The following is a 24,185-nucleotide window of genomic DNA, read 5'->3' on the forward strand; positions in this document are numbered from 1 at the left end:
TAAATTTACATAAACCAAATATTAATTATGATAATACCATAATAGTGATAGATAAACCAAAAATATAAAAATACACAGAAAACAAAAGTTATAAATAGCAACATCAAAATTTCAAATCTATAAGCATTAAGGTAGTGGGAAAAATATACAAATCATAATATAGCATTATTATGAAGAAAATTTTATTTATTAAATAATCACTAGGTCCTTTATATATGAACTCTAAGAAAGTATAAAATAATATTAATTTTAAGCTTGATATAATAGCTCTATGTTGAGCTCAACCAAAAGAATACAAAGGTTATAGGGCCCGCGAAATGGCGCTAGAGGTAAGGTGTCTGCCTTGCAAGCGCTAGCCAAGGAAAGATCGCGACCGCAGTTCGATCCCCCAGCGTCCCATAGGTCCCCCCAAACCAGGAGCAATTTCTGAGCACTTAGCCAGGAGTAACCCCTGAGCATCAAATGGGTGTGGCCCGAAAAACCAAAAAATAAAGAATACAAAGGTTATTTTTGAACATTTACAAAATAAGGGCCAGAGCTGTGATACAAGTGTTAAGGCGTCTGCCTTGCATGCACTAGCCTAGAATGGACATGGGTCCCCCAAGCCAGGAGTGATTTCTGAGCACATATCCAGGAGTAAGCTCTGAGCGTCACCGGGTGTGGCCCAAAAATAAAAAAAAAAGAGAGAGAGAGAGAGAGAGAAGGGAGGAAGGAAGGGAAGAAGAGAGGAAGGGAGGGTAGAAGGGAGGGAGGGTAGAAGGGAAGGAATGAGGGAGGGAGGGAGGGAGGGAAGGAAGGAGGGAGGGAGGGAGAAAGGGAGGGAGGGAGGGAGGGAGGAAGGGAGGGAAGGAAGGAGGGAGGGAGGGAGAAAGGGAGGGAGGGAGGGAGGGAGGAAGGGAGGGAGGGAGGGAGGGAGGGAGGGAGGGAGGGAGGGAGGGAGGGAGGAAGGAAGGAAGGAAGGAAGGAAGGAAGGAAGGAAGGAAGGAAGGAAGGAAGGAAGGAAGGAAGGAAGGAAGGAAGGAAGACTGATTTACAAAATAGTTCATGTATAGACAAAAATGATCCTAAGCATACTTTTTAAAATTGAAATTTGGAACACTTCAGATTCTATCTGAAGGAAATCAAACTAGAAATTAAAAACTAGAAAGTAATTTTTAAAGTTCATGATAAAAATACTCTCTTAAAGATCCATGGGTTAATAAGAAATCAAAATACTTATATAAATTAGAAAACAATATTCATGAAATGCTGCAAAATAATAACTTCACTTGTATTCGTATATAAGACTAAGCAATTCCTGACAACAGATTTTAAGAAGTGACGCAAAAGTGAAGTGTGGGCCTTGAATTGAAGAATTTTGGCCTGTGATAGTCAAATTCTTGATATTTATTAATGAATCAATAAAAAGGGATCTGACTACCATCCTACTAGTTGGACCAATCCTGGAATATATGTTAATTAATTTCTATCTATAAAGTATGATTATGATTTATGAATTAAAAAAGAGACTGCCCAAACAATTTAAGTGAATCAACACAAAGCCAGAGAAGGTAGGCAATAGATCTACCCATTTTCATCTGGACGGCAGATCTCATGCAGGGGTCATTGGTACACTGACAAAAATAATTTAAGTAGGCTCCATTATATTAGAATCAGTAATTGCAGAAAAATCCAAATTTTTCTTGACTAATCTTGGACTTAAACTGTTGATATCTGTTAATTATTATCAGCATGCAGTTTTCAGAAGGCTCAATAATATATCAGGGGTCTCAAACTCGCGGCCCGCGGGCCACAAAGGGCCCTCTGTACAACGTTTTGTGGCCCTGCCTTAGAGGAATCTTTTTTTTGTTTTGTTTTAGTTGTTTGGGTCACAGCCCCCAATGTTCAAGGCTTACTACTGACTTTGCACTCAAGGATCACCCCGACTTTGCCTCCTGCAGCCCCTAGGTAAATTTAGTTTGAGACCCCTGATATTATGCTGAAAAGGCTTAACAAAAGGGGGGGGGACCTCATTGGTGAAAGTACTTTTTCTGAGACTTAAGTTTTTCAATAAGATGAACTTTTATTTTAGCTTTTTATTAATAAAACCAACCTGTAATTTTTGCTGCCTTTTCTTCTTGATTCACTCGGGTCTCATCATCTTCTTCATTATCTTCTTCAAAATCATCTAAATTCCCAATATCAGCTTGCTTCATACTCATCAAACTAGCCAAACTTTGCATATCTTCATCCCTACATCAATGATTTAAAAAAAAAACAGTATACAATTCAGTAAGTAGTATTGCTTGAAAAGGGATTATCTTTTTTTTCCTTTTTAAAAAATTAATTACTTTATTTAAAACACCTGAATACAAGATTATTAATAATAAATATAGTTGGTTTCTTTTTTTCCTCAAATACAAAATTATTCATGATTTTTCAGTCCTGCAGCTGTATAACACCCCTCGGTGCATATTTCCCACCAAAAATGTCCTGCCTGCCTGCCTGCCTGCCTGCCTGCCTGCCATTCTCATTCTCATTCTCTCTCTCTCTCTCTCTCTCTCTCTCTCTCTCTCTCTCTCTCTCTCTCTCTCTCTCTCTCTCTCTCTCTCTCTCCTTTCTTCTCTTTCCTCTCCCCCTCCCCCTCCCTTTCTCTCTCTCTCTCTCTCTCTCTCTCTCTCTCTCTCTCTCTCTCTCTCTCTCTCTCTCTCTCTCTCTCTCTCTCTCCCCCCCACACCTTTTAGGCACTGTGGTTTGCATTCTTGTCTGAGGGTTATCATACCCATCACTTTATCTCCTTTCAGCACCCAATTCTTGTCCAAATCTTTTCCAGCTATCATCATCAAAGCAGTCCCTTCTTTGTCTTAGCTGTACTCTCCTGCTATTTGTAGGAAGCTTCATACCATGGACTAGTCTTCCTGGCCCTTATCTCTATTGTCTTCAATATTATTACATACTATCTTTTATTCATAGTCTACAAATGAGTGCACATTCTATGCCTCTCTCCTAATTCATTTCACTCAGCATAATACTCTCCATATCCACCTGTAAGAAAATTTCAAATTTCATTGTTCTAACAGCTGTGTAGTATTCCGTTGTGTAGATGTACCAGTTTCTTTTATCCACTCATTTGTTCTCGGGCACCTGGGTTGTTTCCAGATTCTGGCTATTGAAAATAGTGCTGCAGTGAAAATAGGGATACAGACTTTTCTCCATTGTTTTTTTTTTTTTTTGGGGGGGGGGGTTCCTGGTATATTCTTAGAAGTGGAAGTACTGGGACATATGGAAACTCAATTTCTAGTTTTTTGAAGAATATTTATATTGTTTTCCAGGAAGGCTGGACTAATCGGCATTCCCATCAGCAGTGAATGAGAGTTCCTTTCTCCCTACATCCACACCAACACTGGTGTGTGTGTGTGTGTGTGTGTGTGTGTGTGTGTGTGTGTGTGTGTGTGTGTGTGTTAAGTGGCACTCTGTGGTATAAGATGCAATCTCATTGTTGTTTTGATTTGCATCTCACTGGTGATTAGTGATATGGAACATTATTTTCATGTGCCTTTGGCCATTTGTAGTTCTTCTATAAGGAAATGTCTGTTCATTTCTCCTTCCCATTTTTGGATGGGGTTAGATGTTTTTTCTTGCCATGCCCTACCAGTGTATAACTTGAATATTAACCCCTTATCGATGGGTATTGGGTAAATAGTTTCTTCCATGCTATGGGTACTCTAAATCCTAGTCACCATTTCAAAGGTTTATTTCTTAACAAAATAATATAATCTAACTATAAAACAGTATATCTCATTAACAGATACACTAGAACATTTTAAAATATAGGTAATCAATATCACTAATTCTTAAATAGTGTGCTTAATAAAAAGTAAACAGGATTTAGAGTTAACAGGTAAAAAAAAAACTTCTGTGTCTTTGCAAGACTAAAAATATTTTAATAGAATTAAAATACTGTTTCTAAAATATGAGGTCTAGACACAAAACCTTGTTTCACAGAAATAGTGGAATAGTGCAAGTTAAATGAGATCTAAGCTTGACAACAATCAAACATTTATGGGGATACAGGGGGATAGGGTCATGCCTGGCTGTGCTTAGTCAGGGCTTATTTCAGGCAGTTCCAAGGAAGAAACCTTATGTAGTGCTGAAGATCAAATCTAGTGGGCAGCATGCTAGACAAGAACTGTACCCTCTGCATATGTCTTCATCCTCAACATTCAAACTTTTAAAAGGGAATCAAATAGAGGGCAGGCACATTTGCCTTGCACAAGGCTGACCTGGGTTCAATCCAGGGCATCCCATATGGTCTTTTGTTTGTTTTGGGTTTTTGTTTTTGGGCCACACCCGGTGATGCTCAGGAGTATGTGAAGTATGGCTATGTGCTCAGAAATTGCACCTGGATTAGGGGACTCTATAGGATGCCGGGGGGGGGGGGGGAGGGGGTCAAACTGCGATATGTCCTAGGCAAGCATAGGCAGGGCAGATGCTTTATTGCTTGCGCCACCACTCCGGCCCCCTATATGGTCTTTAGAGTCTGCCAGGATTATTTCTAAGTAAAGAACTAGGAGTAACCCCTGAGTACAGCCAGGTGTGGTCCCAAAACAAAAACAAACAGCAAAAGGAATTAAAATAGAAATTCTAAATCTGAAATCTAGGAACTGTTTTGGGTTTGTGGATTGGAAGAAAAAGAAGTAGTAAATCCTTGTAAATTTATTTAAATCTAATCTAAAGAGAAACTTTTTCAAAGAGGCTACTCAAGAGCTAGGATTATACCAATGTTAAATGACTAGCATAGCAGAAAAATCACTTTAAAACACAGTCTAGCCACTTTAAAATTTTAAGATGGAAAATTATATGTGTTGATTTATAATGCAGCACGCATATATTTAAATAAAATAAAATAATGTATTAAGTTGATTTAATTTCATTAAGTAGTCTAAACTTCAAATCATCTGTTTTCTTGTGCTATTGTTTTCATCTTAAATTTCAAATAAATTTGAAATTCTATATCAACCTTCATAGACAGACCAAATTTCAACCTGGTATATTGACCGCCAGTTCAGAAAATTAAAGTTAATAACATTGTTTCTCATGTTCTTCTACAATAAAATACATTTTAAAATACTTATTAATAAAAAATACATATTAATATTTTATCTCATAATTCAAGAAAATCATTTCCCCTTTCAAAATAAATTTAGTTACATTAAGTCTACATGAATAAAAATATTCCATTAGCTCATATGAATACCTTAAAATTGCTCAAATTTTACTGAGATAATTTTAAGATATAATAACATTCTTAAACTATTAGCTTAAGTTTACTTTTTCAAAAATCTCATTTGTATCTTCAACAATTTTCTTTGAACTAGGGAAAAAAGAAAGGAATCAGAAGGCAACAGTATACTGTGGGAATACTCCACTCAAATAGAAACATTTGCATGACTGTCCTCTGACCCATATCCCTGTAAACTTACAGCTTCTGTCCAAAGGAAGGGATTCCAAATAATTTCCTCTGATATTGTTTCCTCATTTCTTCTTTTCCTTGTGGTTTGGATTTCACAGTAGGTAAGTCCTTTATTTTTATTTTCTCAGTCATTAAATTTATAGTTTAATGTCAAGAGCTAAAATACTAATCACTTACATTCTATGCTGTTCCCCTACCACACTCATTTAAATGCCAACTTTCCAGAGAAGAGACTTACTGTTGTCTATAAAGTCGTTTGCTGCTCGGAGATGAGTGACAAACATCTCATTTTGACTGACACACAGAACATAATCTAATCAGTCATGCAGACACGTCCAATTTAGAAACCACATTCCACATTCACAACCCATAGGACTGAAATGATTATAGCTGGCTTCTTCCCATCACCTTCTAAGTCTAGGGACACAATTTGATTCTCCTCTCCCTGACATTCCACTCCAAGTAGAGAGCAACACTTTCACTAAAAATATTTAACCTTGACATGATTGTATGCAACTTTCAGCTGAATACTACTTTTCCCACTCTGTTTTAGGCACGTTCATCTCATTTTATTCCATTAGAAGTTCAGGGGTTTACTTTTTTTAGGGAGCTTGGGATCCCACCTGGTGTTACTCAGGGCTTAATTCTGGCTGGATATGTTCTAAAGAATCACTCCTGGTGGTACTTGAGGGACCCATGTGCAATGCCAAATCAGAGTCCACTGAGGGTAAGGCAAGTGTTTCAAGCCCTGTACTCTCTCTTCAGCCCATGAACTTACCTTTAACAAATTAGAACTATGTACAGGAATTATCTTTGGGTAATTCCTACCCAGTACTTAAGAAACTTTTTGAAAAGGATAATAGCAAACTAGCTACCTAATGGAATTTTCCAATGCAAATTTTAAAGACGGAGTTAAAGAACATGAATTGTTAAAGTTCCTTAATATTTTATCCTTTATATACTTGAAATTTCAGAGTTCCTTTATGTCTCAGCTGCATCAAACAGCTTTAAGAATTGATATTCGCAGTCACCATATCTGCATGCAGCTGGCTCCACAGAATCAATATATTCTCAAGATATATACCAACTCATGAAAAATTATGGGTACACTTGCTGCGCAGCCAAAAACAGCAATGTCAGGATGAGAGGGTGGGCCAAGTCCCCACCCTGCTGAAGATACACCAGCTGCACCTACTGCCTACAATCATCACGTCACACAACGGCCCAGCTTTACCACCTTACCACTGATCTCTGCAGAAATACCAAACAGACCAAAGCTCCGGGTATTCCAGTATTTGAGCTGACATTACCAGAACTTTTTTGGAATCTGGGCAACCCTGCATATCCACCCTTTCTTATAATTTCAGAAGCCCTGGCAGCCAAAGTCACATCCTACAAAAGTCACAAAACTTGGGATTCCTGGACCACATAGCCATACATGTATATGTGTCTGCATGACAACTCCAAATTTTTTGATGTCATACCAATAGAAACACATCAATTTAGACATCAACATGAAATCAAAACTACCTAATGTTCAGAAACAAATTCCTTAGCAAACCTCTGACAAGGACTTAATGGCCTCATTAAAAGATACACAAATTTTCTTATTGCTGTACTTTAAAAAATAGTTTTATCCCCACTTGCCTGTAAACAAGCAAAATAAATGCTTTTTTTAATGCTAGTCAGGGGGTAAACCCTGGGAATGGGTGTGAATTTGGAGACAATGATGGAATGAATTTCACATTGGTGATGGGATTGTCTTAGAACAATGTATTATGAGCAACTATGTAATATATGGTCTTTAAATACAGCAATTTATAAAAAAAATTGAATTGTTTCTGCTTCAAAGTACAACTTACATAAAGAAGCTGAAATGTAAAAAACTACATGATGCCCCATAATTCACAACTTAAACCTGAAAACTGCAGCAATCGCTATTATTAATTCTCTAGAGTCAAAAGGCAATAACAAGGAGGTCACTTAATTCAGACTCTGAAACAAAGAATGACAAGAATGATTGGCATGCAGATATGTTAATTGTTGCAAGTCAACTGAGTGACAGCTACTTTCTTATAGTGATTTTAAAGCATACTCTGAAGTAACTTATTTGACAAAAGAAACTTACGTGGCTTTTCCTTCCCTAAGAAAAATGCAAGATAATGAAAACTGGAGAGTGGCAGATACAACTTTTTTAGATAATGGTTTGAACTTTAACTTGACATCAGTCTGAGTTGGCATAGGACTTGCATACTGCTTCATGTTGATGTTGCTAGTAGCAAGAGCTTTTCTTCTACCAGAAGGGGATTCCTAGAAGACAAAAACATAATTTTGAATTTTTTTTACTTTGTAATGAAATATTATTTTAATAATATGGTTATTACTTAAAAATCTATTCCAATGAGCTCCTGAAACAAATAATAAAACAAAATCATGATGAGCATTATCAAGCTTTTATATGCTTAAGCAGATATAAAACTGAAGTTGTCCAGGCAAAAATAAAGGAATATTAAAAAAAATTCTAAATACATCAAGACAGGTGAAAAAAAAAGCCTAAAAAACAAAAACCAGAAAGAATAGAAGGCCTCTAGGGTATATATATATACACACACATATATACACATAGTATTATACATAATATATATGTATATACTACACATATGTTGTCTATATATAAAAGATGTTCTATATAAAAGAAGGTATTCATCAGGACTAGGCATCAACAATATCCAAGTTATTTTTTCTGATTATATTTAATTTAATTAACTTAATCTAATTTTTGTAATATAATTCAATCTGTGGAATGCCTAAAATTTTTTTAACAGAATTCCCAGTTTACATGGCATTTTATTTCATTTTGCCTATACTTCTAAAAAACTAGCTATTCTGTAATTTGAGCTGATTTCTTTCCAAGACAGGTTCCTGATCATTCCAGTCATTAGTTTTCTCTCCCTTTCCCAAGCTTCCATATATCAAGGAAGAAACCGTCAAGTTTCTCAGACTCCACATGTATGTTAGACACTGTTAACTGACCCAGTAGATCCCTAAATTCTCTAGAAAATTACTTCTAATTTGCTGATAATGAAATACCAAAGAAAATCTACTTCTATCAGATGTGTTCAATATTTTGTTAATAAGCTATTCCATTTCAAAAATATTCTTTCAAAAAAAAAGAGAATAATAATTTAAAAAAAAAAGGATAGCAGTATTATGTCAGGACAATATTGATGTACAAGATAGTGTCAATTCTTGGGAGATGTGATGATGTGTAGGACATTTCGTGTTCTATGGCAAGGGGAAACTTTAGAAATAAAATTTACTTTAAAGATGGAAAGGAAAACATATGCCATCATTGTAGCAAGTCAGAACTTATCATTCCTCAAGGTTTAGAGATTCAATTCAGAGAAAATTTGAAGATCTCATTTCCAAGGTGTGTGATATTAAGTGTGTCAGTAACCTTGATAGTTGTTAACATTTCTTATACGGAGACTACAGAAAAATTCACTTAAATTCAACAATGGTTTTCTATAAAATTAATATTTATCCAATCAAAACAAAAATTATCATTACCCTGTGAGTTATTATTTAATAGCTATTTGCCCTATGATTGACATGCTTATCTAAATAAAAAAAATTGGTCAAAACATTAAAGCTTGTATTTTAAAAACCTGACATTTCTGCCAACAGAAGAAGAAAAATGAAGCATCCTTTAAGAACACCTTATTTAAAAATATGGTCTTATCTGTCAGATTATGCACTGAAATATTATATAGAACTATTAGTGCATGTAGATACCTTATGAATGAATTTCAAAATACATCAAACACTTGAGAAGGATTTAAGCCCTCTCAGAAGAAATACTTAAGAATATGCAAATACCTTCAACTGAATCAAGTTGAACAGATGTCACTACTTCAAACAATACAGTGTAATTCTTTCCTGGTCGCTACTGTCAGTCAAAGAATAAGATTAAGGCCTAAGATTCTGACAATGTGTAAAATGAAAAAATATGATCTGGGAGTATCAATTTATTATACTGATATCAACAATAATCTTTTATACCTTTAGACTAATAACTTCTACATAATATAAATTTCAAAACATCTGTTTTTAAAGTGTGATATACCAAATGTTACATATTATTTTCTTACTATTTATACATTAGTTTGGGGCCACAACAAGACTTGCTCAGAGCTAACTTCAGGCTCTGTACTCAGGGATCATTTCTGGTGAAGCTCAGGAAGCCATATAGAATTACCCATAGTACTACCTCCTTGGGCCCTATTTTCAGTTTTTATTAAAAAAAAGTCTCGGGGCCAGAGAGATAGCATCGGGGTAAGGTGTTTGCATTGCATGCAGAAAATCGGTAGTTCAAATCCCAGCATCCCATATGGTTCCTTGAGCCTGCCAAGAGTGATTTCTGAGTGTAGAGGCAGGAGTAATCCCTGAGCAAAAACAAACAAACAAACAAAAAAACAAAGTCTCTCAAAGTATAATGTTGATTCCTTAATATTAATTTACTCTATATTCAAATATTAGTTTAATATCAACATATAAATGTAATTTATATGTTAATATTAATTTTCTATACTTTCAATTATTATACGGACAAAATTCAAAACGTAATTAACAATTCCATTTAATTAAGTATTTATTCAGCAACAATGATTATAGTACAGGGCTCTGTCTTCTACAGAAAGGATATTAACACAAGCTCTCACTAGAATCCAGGTTCTTATTGGGAAAAGATCTAAATGGTAATCTATTTTAGTAATTTTTCATCAAGTTCAGAAGTTTTCCTCCTTAGAGTTAGATACTCAGAGAAAATACAAATTGAAAAGAACAATGTCTAGAGTAGAGGCGGGGGTGGGGTGGGAAGGAGGGATATTTGGGACACTGTGAATGTTGCACTGGTGATGGTGGGTGTTCTTTACATGACTGAAACCCAACCACAATCATGTTTGTAATCAAGGTGTTTAAATAAAATATTATTAAAAAAAAAAAGAACACTAATGAGAAATCTGTAAGAATCTTTTATAATAGCTCTAAGCCCTGTTCCATGAGTTTTCATTTTATAAAACCTGAATTTACTCCCAAATTCAAGATTGATGACAAGTTGCACTGCTATATGAATATATGATTTGTATTCTATAGGGATTATTTGAAAGACTGGAAGTCAATAATGTAGAGAGGGAGAGAGAACTTAGAGAAAAATTATTGTTCTCAGAAGCCCTAATGCTATTTCGTATCTTGTGCAAGTTGAATTAAAGGACAGAAATAAGAAAATGCATAGTATAGAGAAACTCTTACAAAAGCAAAGTCAAATGACACAATGACACAAGTCAATAAAAAATGCTGTTTACAGGGGCTGGAAAGACAAGATACACCTTGCACGTGTCTAACTGAGGTTCAATTCTTGGCACCCTTTATGGTCCCCTGAGCCTGCAAGGAATAATCCTTAAGTGTAGAGATAGGATTTGAGCACCAATAAGTATGCGGGGGGGTGGTGGTGGTGGTGGTGGTGGTGGTGGTGGTGGTGGTGGTGGTGGTGGTGGTGGTGGTGGTGGTGGTGGTGGTGGTGGTGGTGGTGGTGGTGGTGGTGGTGGTGGTGGAGTAAGTGCTTACATATATGAAAGACTAGTTTTGTCATCAAGGTTAGGTTTACTAGTCAGTCAGTGTGAACCTGGCAGTATTTAGAAAATGATTTCAAAATACCTAAAACAGTAATGTTTTTTTTGGGGGGGGGCTTTGGTTTTGGGGCCACAACGGTGATGCTCAGGGTTACTCCTGGCTATGCACTCAGAAATTGCTCTTGGCTTGGGGGATCATATGGAACACTGGGGGTCTGTCCTGGATCAGCCACGTCAAAGGTACACACCCTACCATTGCGCTATTGCTCCGACCCTTAAAACAGTAATTTTTAAAAGTTTGGTTTATTGAACTATAAGAATAAAACGAGGAGTGCAAAAAATTTAGATCCCAAAATTTCTTACTAGAGATCTTAAAGAAGTTAAACTAGAAACAAGCTCAAGAATCTGCTACAATTCTAAAGTTTAAGTCCCATCCTTTTCCCCCGTTACACTGCCCCTCTCTACTTCACCAGATAATTCTGATCCAGTTCATAGAGAATCACTTTCAAGATTACTAAGGAAGTTCTTATACAAAATTATTTCACTTAACAGATTGCATTGATTTTTTTTAACAATTGTCATTAATAGAAAAGTCTTACAATGGTATTCCTATTTTTTTGATCTAGTCTTCTGTAGTTATGTAGAATTAGACAAACCAGCATTAGAATGTGATGGCAGCATCTACTCAATAGTCTCTGACATATTTTTTCACACTCTGAGCATCAGTTTCACATATTCAGACTGGCATATATTTTTAAAAACTGAACATTATCAAATATTAATAAATAAAAATGCTAAAGAATTTTAATTGGTAAGCAATTTGACATGTAAAGCTAAGCACATGCATATTTTACATTTTGTATCCAAAATCTAATGATTATTATTCATCTAGAGCACATTTCTAATATGGAAATTGCTGGTAATGGAGTGTGTGTATATACAAGTTTACCAGAAAATGTCCAATTGCTTTGCAAAATGGGTAATTAATTTATATATCTTAATAATGTTCCATTATTTCATATTTATCAATATTTTTTATTTTCATTTTTTGCCAATTTGGATTATCATATATTAACTCATTTAGTCTTTTATGCATTTTCCTCAAAAGTAGTGGCTTTAAACATAGAGACTAGATTAAACAGAGAAGCTTCTGCACCTCAAAGGAAATGATGAGTAGGATACAAAGACTACCCATGGAATGGGAGAAACTATTCACCAATCCCCATCAGATAAGGGGTTATTATCCCAGATATACAAGTACTGGTAGAACTCAGCAAAAACAAACAAACAAGCAAAAAAAAAAATTTAACTCCATCCAAAAATGAAAGGAGAAATGAATAGACACTTCCTAAAAGAAATACAGATGGCCAAAAGGCACATGATTACATGCTCCCCATCAAGGAGATGCAAATCAAAACAATGAGATAGCATCTCACACCACTGGACCATCTTTCTCTAATCCCCCAGTAAGATCTGTGTCTGCTTTAACAGAAAGCTTAATTCTTTCATCTGCTCATCATTGTTTTCAAGCATAAAAAAATAGTCTTATAAAGATATGTAGCTGGAAAAACTAGGCATATTTTAGTGGCATGTTCTAAAATTTTGGGGTCTTTTAAGTAAATTCAGAAAACAAGTGAATATTAAAAATTAAAACTATATCAAGACAATTTTTAAATGGTGACTTATATTTCATTGCTCTCTCATACATGTTGAATATATTTTTAGTCACATGATTTTCTAATTTTAACACATTTCATTATAAAATGCCAAAATAACTACATTTACTTATATCATTACATATTCTATCATAAAAATCTCTAAGTACTTGGGAAGTTCTCAAGTTTACATACCAATGTAAACTTTTTTTAAAATTCTAATTTTCATTTCTAAGTTTGAATTTTATCACTGGCAGAAAATATTTTTTTCATTTGTGATCACTGTGTTCAGTTTCAAGAAAACGTTTGCCAAATAAATACCCAAATATGTATAATGATTCTGTTGATAATTTTTTCAAGTAAAACAGGTGTTTAAGAAAAAAAGCAGTAAGTTAAAAACCCAAATGATCACACATGTGCCTTTTCGTGAATAACTGTATTTTACAATACAGCACAAGTATTTAATGTATATTCTTCACTTTCTCATAAAAAATACTAACTACCAAATATAAAACTGTAATTTTATTACATCAAGAAGATAAAGGTGAAACAGCTTCTACACATTAATGCTAAAAATTTTCTTCACTGTCATCTTCTATGAAGTGAGTTTATTTCTTTTTCATCTTACACTGATGGCACAGTTCTGCAATGTTAGCTTTGTGCAACAATGGGATCTCATTAAACTTTCCATGTTGGAAGAATGAGAGTGTGCCAGAAATTTACTATATCACCATACAGTAGTAAAAATAAAAAAAGTAAAAAATTCAATAAAAATCATCAATGGAAAGTAGATTTGAATGCTTATCATCTAGAATTCCTATTTTTCAATTTGAAAAAAAAAAAACCTTCTTTGGACACTTTACATCTGTGTCATTTTGGAAGTACATTTATAAAGATTATTTGAGTCATATTTTACCCAAGTTTTCTCTTGTTTGTCACATCAGCATAAGTAAAATTCTTTTTAAGTTTAACAAGAACAGAGGTAAAGCTTTTTTTCTTTTTCTTTGTCTCTCAAGTTTACTCAGAAGATTTGGGGTAACTCCCAGAGAGTAACTAGCCAGTCTGACAGTTTAATAGAAGAATCCTCTAGTGCCCATGATTACCAATCTACCCCCATGGTGATCAGGGTCCGCTAGGGCTGCAAACTGCAATCTTCCAAGCCATGTGGAACTTGGTTAAGGCATGTGTTTTAACCTCCTGTATTATAAGTCTGGCCTCTGAAACTGGATCACAAATAAATTTTTTTAAATATTTGCCTGTCTCATGGTGACCTAGATTCCACAAGTTAATAATTATTAGTAATGTAAGATAACTTAAGTTGCTAGGTGAGGCTCATGTCTGCCATGCAGCAGGTCCCAGTTCAATACCCAGCACCACATGTTCTCCCAAACATTATAAGATACAGCTCTAGGGCCTGGAGAGATAGCACAGCAGCGTTTGCCTTGCAATCAGCCGATCCAGGACCTAAGGTGGTTGGTTCGAATCCTGGTGTCCCATATGGTCCCCCGTGCCTGCCAGGAGCTATTTCTGAGCAGATAGCCAGGAGTAAACCCTGAGCACTGCCGGGTGTGGCGCAAAAACAAACAAACAAAAAAAAGATACAGCTCTAGAGGTCCCTGAACATAGAGTATAGACCTAAAGTCCCCTATTCCCAGCCTGTCAGAGTGACTCAGGTAATCCCAGCACCATGGAGCCTGCACAGTTCGACCTCCTTAGATCCTTACAAAGCATAACTGACTAAGAATTGCTTGGAGGGGCTCACAAAGAACAGTGTGAAATCTAACTTCTCCAAAGAAAAGATTATTTGAGAAATTATTTTAATGAAATTCTCTAGATATGAATCTGTGATCATCAATAGAAACATGTAATTTTCTGGTGTTTAAATGCCAAGTTTCAACATTACCTTCAGCAAGTAGAAAGTACCCATTAATCAAAAAAATGCCTGAAGCATGGACCCTTTTAAAGTATCACATGAGGTTGCTCAGTTCTGTTCATTCTTATTTATCAGAATTCTAAATTCTGTCCTGATTCTGTACACTGAATCATGGTATCAAGAAATAAAAGGGAAAAAAATTAGAATTCTGAACAGCATTCTAAGGACATATAAACAGGCAAGTGCTTTTAGTTCTCAGTATTAAATTGTCCTCATTGTCATATGACTAGGCATATTCTTTCAGAGTAAAGAATTAACATAACCACTTGTGAAAAATACATTATTTTCTCTATCTCAAAATTCCAAATTATAAATGACAGAATGTGGAGTTGGGTAGATCCTTAAAGTTTTAAAATATCTCATGCAAATGCAAAAAAAAAGTTAAACCATTTCTAATAGCTACTAAGTAAATGTCCTTCAACTTCAACCTAAGTGTCCCAAAACTAGTATGTCTAAAAATGATTTGTTGTAAAACAGTATTAACTAAAATAATTTTATTTCAATTTTCTACAAGCACTTGTAAGAGTATTATGTACCAGAATTCTTTCATTTACTCTTATGATAACACTTTAGACTTCATTTTAAAATGATTCAAATTTAATTTAAAAGCAAAACATTCCTAACTTTTTAAAAATTGTGATGCTGGTCCTTTGAGCTGTCAAAAGTGCTGTATTTTTTGGGCCATGCTGAAAAGATCTTTGCTTCATCAGCAGACCAAAAGGAATACTACAAAATTTAATTTGAAGTTCGTGGAGCAATTAAATGCTAAAGCAGACATGCCACATGAAGCTCTCTCAACCACAAAGACTTAATTAGAAACCATATCAGCTAAAATAACCAACTTAGATGGTCGGATGGAAGATGTAAACTGAAAGAATCAACATTAAAAATATGCTTGGATAGATTCTCAAAAACAATATAAAAATTAATATACTGATCTTAAAATAAATAAAAATTTCCTTCTAAAATAATAAAAATGTAAAACCTCAAGCTTTTCATATAAAGGGAAACAAGTAAGTTTTAAAAAATGCAACTTAAAGTACTCATGATAAAGGTCAAATAAGCACAAGCTATCCAAATATTTTTGGGAGCTGGGATCAGAGGTGACTACAGCCAACTGGGACAGAAGGTTCAATGCAAGGGTAAGTGATAGGACATAGGGGCCAATTGTGCTAGACATCAGGGTCAACCTGGTGTACCACAGATCAATCAGGGCACCTAGTGGCACTTAAGGGACCATGTGGTTCTGTGGATAGAATTTAGGGTCCTTGAATATGCAAGAAGTGCACCCATCATATGCTACTAAACCCTGAGCTATGTCCTTACTCCAAGTTGCCAAGTGGGAGTGGATATATAGGTATATAGATATATATAACTATATTGTGAGGTACTCTTCCCCCAATGTTCTAAACTTTCTATTGAAATGTTAATATCACCTGTAGGGTCAGAACCACCCACACATGGGAGGGGCCTGAGGTTTGGAGTAAAGTATAAAAGGTGTTGCCAGGGGAGAAAAAGAAAGCAAGGAAGCATGGAGGGCACCTGAAAGGGAGACAGAGGCAGAGAGCCAGAGAAGGAGTAGAGAAGTGGTTGCTTGGAAAAGGCTCAGATAAAAACCATAGGAAATGCACATGGCGGTTAGGGCCGTGAAATAAGGCTGGCTGATTCCTATGAAACTTTGACTGCCTGGGAAATTATTTCACCACTACTACCCTTCTCCAGACCCACTGGTGGAAGGGGTAAAGGCACACATATACACACACATATACATATACACACATATCTGTATGTATATGTACACATAAATATATCATTTGTTTATTCTGTTTTTTTTTTGAGTCACACCCAGACAGATTCAGGTTTTAATTCTGGCTCTACTCAGTGACCACTTCTGTTAGAGCTTGGGATAGTGTGTGTGCGCTCAAATGCATGCATGTATAACATGTATGCATGTGCATACAGGCATTGAATCTAGGACCTAGCACACAAAGTACATACTCTATATTGTGCTACACCTCAGCCACACTTTTTTTTCATTTGAATTGTCCAAGTCATGCTCAGTGATATTTGGCCTATGGACATGTGGCTCCTGTTGAGACATGTGGATGTGTTAGGCCTTGCCAGAGTAGTCCTCTTGGGCTACACTCATGATGCTCAAGAGGTTTTATGGTGCTGAAATTTGAAATCAGACTATAATTTTATCAATCATATTTGTTTTTAATTTTACTTTATTAAAAACAATTGTGGTCTACATAGTCCTTCACAGTTGAATTTCAGATAGACAATGAGTCAGGGTCCTACCCACCACCAGTGTCAGCATCCGTCCACCAATGGACCCAGGTAGCATCCTATACTACCACCCTTTGCCTCCTGGCCTGCCAGTATAACAGGCCCCACCCCTTTAAATTTAGATTGCTAAAGTTTGGGTCCCTTGATTCTATTATTGTTGACTTTGGGTTGACTAGTTCTGTCCTTATTTATTTCCCCACCAATACACCCGAGACCACTTGGCCCCTGGCCCCCAGCCTTTTTTCTTTTTTTTGTTTTTGGTCCAACCCAGCAGCGCTCAGGGGTATTCCTGGCTCTGTGCTCAGAAATCGCTCCTGGCAGGCTCGGGGGACCATATGGAATGCCAGGATCGAAACTGGGTCCATTCCAGGTCATCTGTGTGCAACGCAAATGCCCTACCACTATGCTAACACTCTGGCCCCCCGGCCCTTCTTTATTCCTTTCTCTTAGTTTCATAGACAAATGCAAGATTATGTGATAAAATAAAGTAATCCTTGTCCCAAGGTTCTATTAAAAAGGCAGAAGCCTCGATTAAAAAGATAAGAGATTAAAAAAAACTACAAAAAACAAAGGTTTGTGTGTGGCAGGTTTGTTTTGTTTGTTTTTTGCATAGGCACAGCAAAATATGAGAAAAATAGAAAGGAAAAACCTTTGAAATAAAAACAGGGAGACCTTACCCATGAAGAATCCTGGCATAAGACCAACTACAGGCTCCAGGCATACTAAATTATCTAATCCCAAAGTCTTTCTCTGTTGTCCCAGTAAAAGCTCCTCAGGTTACTATAGTTAGAGATCCTGGTTTTTGTACAGATCCTATGTCAATGTCAAGGTGACATGTAACGTCTTCTGGTTTCATCTCACCATTAGGTGGCAATGCAGAGAACCCTGCCCTGAAAGCAGGCTGTTGCTGTTATCAAGTTGTCAGGGTGTCATATGAACCCACTCTGGCTTAAGTCGATGCCACGGCAGCAGTAGGGTCTTCCCTGGTGGAAGTCTGGTTCCTGGTGCTGGTGTAGAAAACTGTGGTTTCATAGATGGGATCCGAGGTTCAGGGGTGAATGGCCAATGTCAAATCTTATGAAGCCTAAGCCAAGCCATTATGACAAGTATTCAGGGTATAAGGCCCCAATGAAATATAAAATTTATGTGTTCCTATCCCTATTAGATAAGAATTTGTTTGCACACCTATGATTTCCCCATTTTAATGTGCCTAGGCAAAAAGGAACAATGCCACATGGCATTACTGGTGCATTTGGGGGTAAAAGTAACAAGCTAAGCACTCCCGATAACCTGGTTCTTTTTTTTTGTTTTGTTTTGTTTTGTTTGTTTTTTGTTTTTTTTGGGCCACACCCGGCATTGCTCAGGGGTTACTCCTGGCTGTCTGCTCAGAAATAGCTCCTGGCAGGCACAGGGGACTATATGAGACACCGGGATTTGAACCAACCACCTTTGGTCCTGGATCGGTTGCTTACAAGGCAAACGCTGCTGTGCTATCTCTCCGGGCCCGATAACTGGGTTCTAACATGAACTCAGAACCCAAGAGAAATTTATCTACTAGAATTGCCTACTAAACAGTTCCAAAAACGGAATGGGGAAAACTGCCACTACATAAGAAGATCATGCAGGGGTCCTCAAACTTTTTAAACAGGGGGCCAGTTCACTGTCCTTCAGACTGTGTTGGAGGGCCAGATTATAGTAAAAACAAAAATTATGAACAAATTTCTATGCACACTGCATACATCTTATTTAGAAGTGAAGAAACAAAATGGGAACAAATACAATATGTGGCCCACGGGCTGTAGTTTGAGGACCACTGAGATAGACAATAAGTGTTTTACCTATTAAGGAAACACATATAAAGAAATATTCAAAGAAGATATATATGTCTTTTTTTAGTTTTTAAAATAGTCAGAGAGGGGGATAAAATCTAGAGCACAGCTTCAGCCTGCAACAAGGTCTTGTGGATCTGAAAACTGGCTCCTAGCAGTCACATATCATAAAATGTCCTCGAACTGGGGGTTTCTCAGAAACCAAATCTGGTAGTGAGCAATAATCCACAGTGAGGTGGGTAAAATGGGCAAGCGAGAGCAAATCAGCAGCAGTGACAGTGGCAGCTTCTTCTCAGGCTAAGGCAAAGTGGGCTGGGAATCTGTCTTTTCATTTTGGGAACTGGTTGGCAGCCTCAGCCGGTTTTTTTGTTGTTGTTGTTCCCTCCCTCTTCAGCCATATTTTTTAAACTAACTGTAAGTTTGTGAATCTAAATTTTAGAAGTACATATCTCCAAATGTGGTTATGCCACATAGTTGTTTAGCTATTTCCCGTTAATATACATAAGTAACCACTTATTTTTTCATTCTCAGAAATGATGCCACAATTATTATCACTATGACCAGAATATTTAAGCATTTATAAATAATTTTAAGACAGATTGATAAGGGTAAGATTTTTAGTAAAGGATTTTAATGTTTCCCAATGAAATTACAAGTTACGGACAATAGTGTGTAACTATGCCAACCTCACTTATCACACCCACAATCAGCACTGTATAATAGTTTTTAATCCTTTTTAAGCTATGGAGAAAATATCCATCTCACTGTTTAAATCTGCATTTGATAACTCATGTGCTTGAATATATTTTTGTGGTTAATATCATCTATATTTTTCTCTCTCTCTTTTTTTTTTTTTTTTTAAATAGGGTTTTTTGCTACCCCGGCAGTGCTTAGAGCTTACTTCTGGCTCACTCCCAGAGGGCTCAGAAAACCATACAGTATATGCCGGAGATCAAATGCAAGACAGCTGTATGCAAAGCAAGCATCCGACCTGCTATACTAATACCTTGGCCCTATATTTTCTCTTTTATAAACCTAGTTATGCCTTTTGTTCCTTTATCTAATGAATCTTAATCTTAAAAAAAAAGATGTTTGAAGTTCTTTAAACACTGAGAGTACATCTTTTTGTCTGATACTTTTAGTGTTAATATAGTTAGAAATTTTTTGTTTGTTTTTGGGCTACACCCAGTGACCCTCAGGGATTACTCCTGAATATGTGCTCAGAAATTGCTCCTAGCTTGGGGGATCAGATGGGATGCTGGGGATCGATCCCAGGTTCGTTCTGGGTTAGCCATGTGCAATGTAAACGCCCTAGTGCTGTGCACTACTCAGGCACTAATAATAGTTGGAATTTTTTTATTATGGCTTTCAAACTCATGACTTAAGATATTTTAACTAAGTTTTTACATAAATAATGGAGGCCCATCACAAGATTATTTTACAAAGAGAAATTCTGAAAGCAAACATAAAGTAACATAAAATCTCATCACTATTGCACTGTTTTTCCAGTTTTTATTAATTAAAACTAAATTATACACAGGGTTGAGGAGATACACCCAACCTGAGTTCCACTCTCAGCACAATAACTTCCTAAATATTGCCAGATATAGCCCAGAGGGTCCCAAGCACCAGTGGTGTGAATGATTATGGTGGTTTCTAGCACAACAGGGGCTGAGCTTCCTGTCCAACTGGCCAAATATTGCTGGGAGTGCCCACACACCTGACTTTTGTGCTCCGGCTAAAATGGGTCATTCCCCTACCACAAACACCAAAAATCCAGTAACACATTGCTCATATTCTTTTGTGAACTTTTATAATTAAAGTAAGATTAATACAGTTTCATGTTAACATTTTATCATGACATTTGTAATATCTACAAATACTTTGACAAGAATATAGCAATGTAACTACCTACTTTTTAACAATGAGCTGCTTCTTATTTTCCATATCATACAGGAAAAATATTTGTTTTCATTCACAAATTTACTACTTCTTTAAGATAATTGTGCTGGCTACTTGAATAGTTACACCAACCACCAAAGATTGCATATCTGAAAACCTTCTTAAATGACAGCCATTTACTATAGAAATTATAGACATTTCTATTTCCATTAGTAGATTGACCTTAACATTTTAAATTATATATTACTTTTCATTGTGTGTAAACAGATCTATGTATATTTTCCTCTGAAATTTCTTTCCAATAGCTTAGAAGATAAAAAAAAACTTATCAAAATTTTAAGAAATACTAATTTTTATTCTCTTCTAGCTTTATTTCAGTTAACTTTCTAATACATTTGGAGACTATTTTGCAATGAGATTGTTTTTCTCTTTCCAATAATAACAATATCAGTCATTAACCATCACTAACCACTGTACAATCTTATCCTGCCATAATAATTCGAGAAATGTGGAAATCTTTTTACAACTGCGTATGGTTAATTAAGATTGTTTTTTCATTCAGGATAAAGATAAAACAAACTCCTTGGGATACTGCTCTGCTTTTTATGAACGAATTTTAACTATTCCTCTCAACTGTATAGGAGATTTTATACTCTGAAAATACTGTTAATTGTATATGTTCAATTTTTCAGTGCTAACATGCTTTTAAATTTGGGAGGTTTTCAGGGTCACTTTTAGCACTGCCTAGGGATCATAGTGTGCAGAACACCTAGCCCAAACTGAGCTAGCTTTTTATAGCACAAGAAAGTTCATAAGGCACAAAGGGCAGAAGAGATAGTATCATGGTTAAGGCACTTGCCTTATATACGACTAACCCTGGTTCTATTCTCAGCACTATGAATAGACAGTCCCCTGAGCACCTCCAGGAGTGATCCCTGAGTACAAACAGGAGTTAGCAATGACCACCATGGACTGTGACCCATATAGTAAAAAAAATACATAAAATAAAAAATTTATAAGGCACAAAATAAAAACTAAAAAGTTATTACCTACACTACTTATTTTATATCAGATATTGTCCTAATTAGTTTATATTCCATCTTATTTATTTAATATCCCTGTGAAACAAATACTATTACTATCCCACTTATAAAAGAGATATAAAATGATTAAAATATTGTCATATAGGAATTTTGCAATAGACCCCAAATCTGAATACAGGCAACTTGGCTCTAAAATGTGTATATTTATCACTACACTGTAAATTAATACAAGATATAAATTTGAGCATAGATAAACCACATGCAACAACACTACTACTATCAAAAGATCATAAATATCCCTTTATAATGAACACTATTTCTGGGAATCTACCATGTACATAATTTCTCAAACAGTGCTATTTAGAATTCCAACAAATGAACTTAAAACCATTTTAACATGCATCAGTAGAAGGTAAGTTAAATATTTATAGTACATTCATCTATATGGTTGCCCTGTAATTTTATACTGTAAATCAAGGAAAATAAACACATGTATTTTAATTAAGTCAATATACATTCAAATGTATTCAATCACCTGAAAATGGCAAGTATAATATTTTTACCATTTTAAACATTTAACAACACTCTTGTCACATGTCAATTCACTATAGCTGCTATAGACATGAATGTCTGTTGAATATCAACTCCAGGAACAGTCAATTGTCCTCATTGAGAAATTAGTGAAGGTAGAACTGTTATTAAACAGCTATCAAAGTAGGTCGTAACCTGATAACACTATTTATATCTATAATAGCATCAATAACTTGAAACACTGCTACCTAGCATGGCAAATAACAGATGTAGGTTTACTGACAAAATTAATTACATAGGCTGGTTAACATAATCTTTCATTCCTAAAGTCAAATACCAAGGAATTGTGAATTAAATATGCTCTGTTATATTCTCTGCCTCTAAAATAATAAGGTATAAAAATCCAGTAAGGGGACCAGAGTGATAGCACAGGGGTAGAGTGTTTGCTTTGCACACAGCAATGGACTGAGCTAGAGGGATTGAGTGTGCCAAACAAAGAGGATATTGGGGCTGGAGTCATAGTTTGATTGCCCATATACCATGGTCCCATGAGCCTGCGGAAGTGATTTCTGAGTGCAGACCCAGGAGTAACTACTGAGCACCACCAGGCGTGTGCCCCTCCTCCCCCACCAAAAAAAAAAATCCAGTAAGGCCTGATTTCCTACTCTGGAGTTAATGCCCAGAGTCGAGCTCTTCACAACCCATATCTAGCATTGGTTTGAGAGTATTTCTGCTTGCATGATGACTAGAAAGGCAAATAAGTCTTGCCTTATGATTAATATGTAACTACACCTTTTATGAATGACAGCTGAAATGCTTATATGAAAGACCACTCAAAGCCTATTTCATGGTCCTTTAAAGAGCAAGTAAGTTATCATAAATTTTGTGCCTTCGTGCCAATAAGTTTCTTTATCAAATGTCTATGTGTGGCTGTTGCTTTATATATTTGTAAGACTGCAAATAATGCTGTTTTTCAATGGCAATAATTACTTACCAAAAAAATAAAACAGCAATGACTATGAACGTATGGCTCATTTTAGGTCATTCACAATTCCATATTGAATTTTTCATTGATAGTTTGTATTTGTCAAATATAAATAAAATACAACCCAATGTCTTTAATACTTCTCCTCTGGTAATGTTAGGATCCTGGACTTTAACATTTAACTATTCAGCTAATCATCAGATTATTAAAAAAAAAAAAACCTTCTGGAAAAAACAGTATGATAATAATATCCAGAAACAATAGAGATGAGGGCTATCCTGTCTCACACTTTCAGATTCTGGTGTCATGGAACATAGATTTCATAACTGTTTACTTGCTTCTGAATACAATGGATTTAGTGTTTTAAAAAATGTTATTTCTGAGCCAAAGAGATAGTAGAATAGGTAGGCACTTGCATGGCATGTGGCCAATCTAGGTTTGATCCCCAACATCCCATATGCACTACCAGAAGTAATTCCTGAGTGCACTGCCACGAGTTAACCCCGAGCTTTGCCAGATATGACCCAAAAACGAACTAGATAAATATAAAAATGTTATTTCTTCCTACAAGTAACAAAAAGAGCATGAAAAGTAGAGTAAAGCAGTATATAGGGTCCTCATTGATGCTCTAACTTCAGAGCTTCCAGTATAATTAAATACTCAAATATTTTTGTAGCATTGAGCTTCCTTAAGGGTAAATTATAGGATCTTCTTTCTTTAGATTAAAAAAAAAAAAACCTATATAATTACCAAAGCTTTCTGTGATGTTTTAGGTAGCTTTGCTTCACAGCAGTAAAAACAGGTGATTTCTAAAACACTTTTCAGCTCCAGGGTAATATAAAATATCTTAACTTAGTGTAGGAAAGAATTCATAATTAACCATTAAAATCTAACACTGAACAAAAAGATATAGCTTAGGTATAATTTTCTAAAATA

At 35.7% G+C, this 24,185-nt stretch overlaps 1 protein-coding gene across 4 annotated transcripts in view; it reads right to left on the reverse strand.

Annotated features, from left to right (window-relative positions):
- Positions 1-24,185, reverse strand: part of EHBP1 (EH domain binding protein 1) — a 291,044-nt gene that overhangs the window by 203,158 nt on the left and 63,701 nt on the right. For all 4 annotated transcript variants that reach the window (XM_049784722.1, XM_049784723.1, XM_049784724.1 and 1 more), the window contains exons 4-5: positions 7,581-7,762; positions 2,093-2,232 (exon numbers count right to left, since the gene is read on the reverse strand). In XM_049784722.1, the coding sequence (XP_049640679.1) occupies positions 2,093-2,232; positions 7,581-7,714 (274 nt within the window). In that variant the 5' untranslated portion in view covers positions 7,715-7,762. The remainder of the gene's footprint in view (positions 1-2,092; positions 2,233-7,580; positions 7,763-24,185) is intronic.

Source organism: Suncus etruscus, chromosome 12 (genome assembly GCF_024139225.1).
Source record: "Suncus etruscus isolate mSunEtr1 chromosome 12, mSunEtr1.pri.cur, whole genome shotgun sequence".
Classification (NCBI taxonomy): Eukaryota; Metazoa; Chordata; class Mammalia; order Eulipotyphla; family Soricidae; genus Suncus; species Suncus etruscus.